General features: G+C 31.9%; 1 protein-coding gene across 2 annotated transcripts in view; it reads right to left on the minus strand.

The window, feature by feature from the left end:
• Positions 1-527: 527 nt before the first annotated feature.
• Positions 528-6,942, minus strand: part of Mer (ezrin/radixin/moesin family protein merlin) — a 15,312-nt gene continuing 8,897 nt past the window's right edge. For both annotated transcript variants that reach the window (XM_043000395.2, XM_043000396.2), the window contains exons 7-11: positions 6,099-6,226; positions 4,587-4,746; positions 4,191-4,456; positions 3,740-3,980; positions 528-1,856 (exon numbers count right to left, since the gene is read on the minus strand). In XM_043000395.2, coding sequence (XP_042856329.1) covers positions 1,713-1,856; positions 3,740-3,980; positions 4,191-4,456; positions 4,587-4,746; positions 6,099-6,226 — 939 coding nt within the window. In that variant the 3' untranslated portion in view covers positions 528-1,712. The remainder of the gene's footprint in view (positions 1,857-3,739; positions 3,981-4,190; positions 4,457-4,586; positions 4,747-6,098; positions 6,227-6,942) is intronic.

A 6,942-nucleotide genomic window follows, 5' to 3' on the forward strand; every position in this document is an offset into this window, starting at 1 on the left:
GGATTCAGGCAAATACACACCCCATTGTGAGTGGCTTTGCCTGAGGCTCCCCTTAAACATCATAATAATAATAATAACAATAATAATAGTAAGATATCTATTGTAATCATAATGAATAAATATCTAGGAGTATAAGCATTATGTCAATGGTTACAGTTAGAGGGGGAGAAGAAAAAGAGGAAAAAAGAGTAGGAGGAATAATAATAATAAGAAGAAGAAAGGAGGGGGGGAGAGGAGGATGAGGATACCGAGGAGAGGATGAGGAGGAAGGGTAAAAGGGTAAAATCTGGGGGGAGGGGGGGGGGGGGAGGGGAAAGGAGTTAAAAGAGGAGGAGAAGGAAATATGTATGTATACATATGTATATATATATATATATATATATATATATATATATATATATATATATATATATATTATATATATTATATATATATATATATATATATATATATTATATATATGTTATATTAAATACCATTCCATTTTTTTACTGGGCTTACAGTTATTTTGTAGTATTACAATACCATTCCATTTTTACTGGGCCTACAGTTATTTTGTTATTATTGTTTATCATTATTATTATACAAAAAATAATTCTTAAAAATGATAAAATAAATAAGCTAACAGTGAAAAAGATGATCTTACATGCCTGTTACTCCCATCCAGACATTGCATTGTCATTGCAGCTCTTGCCTGATTGATGTCCTTCCTACTATCAAACATAAATACATGTATCATTAGCACTGAACCTAATGATAAAAATATTATGAAAGATGATAATAATTATATAATAATATTAATTGATAACAATAGTGATGACTTATGCGGTAGCGATAACATCATATTTTTAATGATAATGATAATACTACTATCAAAGAATTAGCTTTCAACGATAACGAAAAAAAATATCACATCAGCCTCACAAATAGAACTAGAACTGATATGAAGTCCATCACTATAATTTATCAGAGACATTGTAGTAGTTGGCAAAAAATATATAAATATGTACAAATGTGGCCTAACATGTGCCATCAGAAATTTAAATAAATGCAAACACTCATTTCAGTGCCTTCTTAGGAACCTTTTGCTTTTCTAACTTAACCTGTGATCAGTCTTTTCATAAAATATAACTGACTTGTTGACACATTCTTTGGCACACTGTCTCTTAAACATCTACCTAACTATGTGAGAGACAAGACCCATAAAGGTTTCTTATCTAAATTTTTGACTAATAACAAAGTGGTCTAAATCCTAATCATATCTATTTCAAAACATCTACCAATTTCAGTTTATGCTGATGGCAAATCAGTAATGTATTGTAAGTTTATAAATAACACTGATATAGAAGATGTGTGATATGATACATAATAAAGGACACTTCTGGCTTAAGATCTATGATAACTTTATGGTCTGAATATTTAGAGTAAACTCAGGATTACAACCTTTCCAAAAATATAGAGCTCATTCAAAACTTGACACTTCATATTTCTAATTAACATAACTTCCTCTATCACCTTCACTTTTTATATCTATTGTTTTGTTCTTTTTTAGAGAAAGAGACAGGAAGAAAGAAGATACTATAATATACTGTGACTATAAATAATAGTAAAACAGAAAATACAAGATGAACTCGAGAATGATTACTTTTGACGTTCATCGTGCACAATCCTTGTCATCATTTACAAAGTCTATTATCTTTTTCAACAGCATCCTATAATTCCTCAAAGAATGCGACTCTGGTACGAGTGTTCCCGGAGCGTGTTCGTCGAAGCGTAGAATACTTTGTCTCTCCGGTCCTCAGCTGCTCGTGGTAAACGGCATCCAGAAGAGTTTGGTTTTCCTCCACTTTCAAAACCTGAAACAGACAAACAAAAGAATAAGGCCACGTCAACACACTGAATGAACATATCGTGACAAAAGTATTTCTGCTGTTGCATATGTGATATTCTGATGATGGTGTAATAAGGAAATTAATTTAAGTATTCAATGAGTTATTTTTTAATGAAAATACATATAAAATGGGAAGGATTGCAAGATTGCTCATCCTTTCACTGTTTTAGGAATTCAAGCTGAATATTTCAGATTTGCAAAATGCAAGTTTGGCTACAAGTCTATTTCTAAGTAAAAATAGAAGGCATAGTCTCACACTGGAACCTAATTCAGCAAGCTCTCTATTTCTTTCTATTTTTTCTTAAATGCAAAACTTCATGGATCTGATGTCAAATGATTTAATAATGAAGTAATAATTACTGAGCAGAATACTTATCAACAAGCTGTCTACTTTTACAAAACAACAGCATAACAATTTACATAGTATTTTACAAAAAGCTCCTTATTCATGTTCTGTATTTACAGACAGTACAAAACTAAGCTAGCTGCACTTCCAATGCATCCTTTATTCAAATAATATTGCTATTTAATTCACTTCACACTATCAACTGCACTGCGCACACACACACACACACACACACACACACACACACACACACACACACACACACACACACACACACACACACACACACACACACACACACACACACATATATATATATATATATATATATATATATAAATATACATATAATATAATATATATATATATATATATATATATATATATATATATATATATATATATATATATATAAAAAAAAAAATATATATATATATATTATTACATTGTATAATATATATATATATATATATATATATATATATATATATATATATTATATATATATATATATTATATATATATATATATATATATATATATATATATATATATATTATAATATATACATATATACATATATACATATATACATATATACATATATACATATATACATATATACATATATACATATATACATATATACATATATACATATATACATATATATATATATATATAATTAAAGCAAGCATTATACACACTTCTTTTAAAGCACAAGAAAAAGTCTTTTAATAGTTTTGTCAATATTAGTGATGATAAAAAAATATTATACCAACACATAATACAATCATGGTTTTACTTTATCACAATCCTTCATTTTGGGATATATCATTTTCATTTGTTTTACTTGTGATACATGTTTGCAGCATATCTTACTCTTACTCTTTTTTTATTTTTATCTGCCACACAATGGTAGAATTAGTATAACACCTATAAAGTCTATGGTGTTGACTTGTTTCATAGTTCTATATTTTGTAATGTCTTTAATTTGAAAAGTAAAGCCATTTACATAAAGGTGAGAAAATATATAGTATTTCAGGGTAAACGAAGTAAGAGTTAACAAGGAAATAAACATAACCTCTATTTTCTCCATGCGTTATCATATTCACTATCTACAAATTTGCCTATGGATGTATCTATTTGGAACCTATCTATAGTGCTGGTATAGCATTCTCCAGATACAAATATAAATATATGGACTACATTTGTGTATGTATTATAAATCTATCCACATCTTCTAACTAACTCATCAAATAAGAAATTATCACTACCTGGAATACAAGTTATCTATTTCATTTAAATATTATTGCTATACTGCATCATTCTTGCTAAATATATTTCTATAATTACAATACATACCTTTACATCACAGACTGCTATAGCCAAACATGAGTATTAATATCATTGACAGTTTAAGCTAGAAGTAGATATATCAAATAAGGAAGAGTTGTAAATTACCATTACATACTGAGATAACTCCACCAAGAGTACCTTACCTCTATTTCACTCTTGAGATGTCTCAGCTGCTGCTGGAGATGTCTTGAGCGCTCTAAATATTCGACCCTCTCCTTTTCAATCTCCAGGCTCAGCTGCTCTACATCGGTATCATTTAGGAGATCCATACTGGTCAAATCTGGTGCATATGTAGAGTTCAGGGCTTCCGTGCTCTCCAATGTAAGATCTGGCAAATCCACTGCAGACCCAACTACCAAATCATTAGTGCTACCAATAGCCAAGCTGCAAAGGAAAACAGACACAGTGGCATTATTTCAACTAGGCTGTAACTATTCCTGAAACATAAAACCTGGACAGAAATAAAAATTACTCTAGTACTCATCAAATAATATTACTTCTATATGCAAATACACAAAACAAAACAAAATAACAACAACAAAAGTAATGATTGAGCACCGACAACAATCTCAACCATTTCCCTCATTTGTTTACCTGTGTGAGTAAGCAGGTGGTGGCAAATGCATCGTAGAATTGTTCAACAGAGAAGTGCTAAGAACAGAGGAATTGACAATGGACGAGTTGGCTGCCGAGTGACATATGGAGGAATTGAACGTCTTTACAATGGTGTTGAGCTTCTCTTTTGCTTGCTTCTCGGAAAACCTTGCCCGAATTAACTCCTGTTGAAGGCGTTCAGACTCTGTTGCTCTTCTCTCTCCCTCTTCTACCATAGTCGACACAAGCAGCTCAGCTTCTCGCACCTTAGAAAGAAAGTGTGTTATTTACAGCAAAATGTGAGTGAGGGCTATTGAAAACCAACCAATTGCTTGTTTAATTCTTTAACATTTCAGGTGGGATGCTTTCCTTGCCAAATTACAAAATGTCAAATACCTTGTGCTCCATTAACATCTTTTCCTCCTGTGTTTTAGCTGACAGGAGATGTGCACGCTGGCATTCCTGCTCAGCTTCTGAAGCTTTCTGTGTTAGAAGCATTGTCTCTTCTTCAGCTATTCTTGACTTCTCTACTAATAGGTCGGCAGTTTCCTCAGATCTATAAAGAAAAAAACAATAATAGCAATAACAATAATAAAAAAATAATAACAATAATAATAACAATAATAATAATACCTATCATCATGTTAATACCATACTAATAAAACAATAACACAATGAATAACAATAATGATAATAAGAGCAATATTACTCCTTCTCTTACTAAAAATAGCACTCATAATCGTGAGTATGAAGTTAAGAACTTGCTCTCAACTAGAATCCCTCACCCTTTTCACCTACTTTCAAGTTATATTCAGGAGAATTATGCTCTTCATGGGTCTTTGCTTTCCAGAGTTCCATTACATTATTCTATTCCTATATTTTTTATCATACTATAGCAATTACTGTAACTCACTAATCAACACCCATTTCCCTGTTTACAGCATTCCTACACTCTTTATAATGCCATATGAAATCTTTCATTAATCTACACCCATTCTCTATTTTTGCTGATCCTTCAGTAATGTACAGTTTTCTCAATAGAAGGAGACAACTGTTTTGCTTACATTATCATGAAAATCTATACCATTGACTCCTAGTAGATCTTTAGGAGTAATACCATTTCTTAGACAATCATCTATCCATGTGACCATGATGAGTGAAGATGAATACAATAGAACGGTAATGAATACTTGATGAATCTCAGATTTTACGACATTAGTGAATGATCATCCTCTGGCAGAGATTAACTCAGAAAAATAATGAAATACAGTATTCCAAAGATTTACAATATCAACAACATATTTCTTTTAAAACAAATATTCTCCATTTTGATGCTATCTAACACAGATTTAAATAAGAAACATTCCTCCACACTAACCAGCCAAAGGAGAAAACATAAAAGAAAAAAGGTTGACGTGAGTAGGATATAAAAATGGATTTATTTTTTTCTAACAAGAAATTATAGTTTCTCTTAACAGGATCAGAGTTTACTGTGACAAATGTAAAAAATGATATAAATGAGAATTATCAACTTCACAAAGCAAGACATTTTGATTTGTCATTATATCAATTCATATCTCCAGATGTAGATTCAAATCATTAAATGTCAATTACTTCTTTATTTCTTAACCCTATGACGACGGTGCGTCACACCCGTGTGACACAGCCAAACTCCCGATGCCGGGGCGTCATGCCAGTGTGACGACTTTAATGCAATATTGCAATCGCCCGGCATAGGGGTCTTCGCGTAGCGAGTGCCCCGTCGGGAAAGGGTTAAGTATTTCATTCTCATTTATACCTTTTCCTTCTTGCAAAATACCATTACATTTAGATATGTATAATCTATAAAGCCCAAGCAAATGCATTAATAAACACAAGGCATATCTCTATCTTTTTCCTCTCTCTTACCTTCTTAAGGCATCATTGGCAGCTCTCATTTCTTCCTGATACTGAAGGAGTCTTTGTTCAAGCTCAGCCTTCTGTCTCTCTGCTTCTTCCCTTAGCTGCTTCTCTCTGGCCAGCTTATCTTTTTCAATCTGTTTGAGAAAATAAATATGTTTTACGCATGAACAGACAGATACACACTTAAGAATGCAACAAAAACACATATGCACATGTGCACTCGTACATATGTATGCATATGCATACATCTGAAAAAAACAGACACAATTAATAAATAAATAAATAAATAAAAATAAATAAAAATAACATAATCAAATTAATAAAGGAAAAATAGGAAGACAATAATTACACCAATATCATTATATGTATCTGGGAAAAAAAGAGAAAGAGAGAGAGAGAGAGAGAGAGAGAGAGAGAGAGAGAGAGAGAGAGAGAGAGAGATATAGAGATAGAGATAGAGATAGAGATAGAGAGAGAGAGAGAGAGAGAGAGAGAGAGAGAGAGAGAGAGAGAGAGAGAGAGAGAGAGAGAGAGAGAGAGAGAGAGAGAGAGAGAGAGAGAGAGAGAGAGAGAGAGAGAGAGAGAGAGAGAGAGAGGAAAAAAGAGAGAGAGAGAAAAAAAGAGAGAGAGAGAAAAAAAGAGAGAGAGAAAAAAAAAGAGAGAGAGAGAAAAAAAGAGAGAAAAAAAAGAGAGAGAGAAAAAGAGAGAGAGAAAAAGGGAGAGAGAAAGGGAGAGAGAAAAAAAGAGAAAAAAAAAAGAGAGAGAGAAAAAGAGAGAGAGAAAGGGAGAGAGAAAGAGAGAGAGAAAAAGAGAGAGAAAGGGAGAGAGAAAAAGAGAGAAACAAACAAAC

The sequence above is a fragment of the Penaeus japonicus genome, unplaced genomic scaffold (assembly GCF_977035675.1).
Source record: "Penaeus japonicus unplaced genomic scaffold, GWHDUDI00000001_assembly GWHDUDI00000001, whole genome shotgun sequence".
Taxonomy (NCBI): Eukaryota; Metazoa; Arthropoda; class Malacostraca; order Decapoda; family Penaeidae; genus Penaeus; species Penaeus japonicus.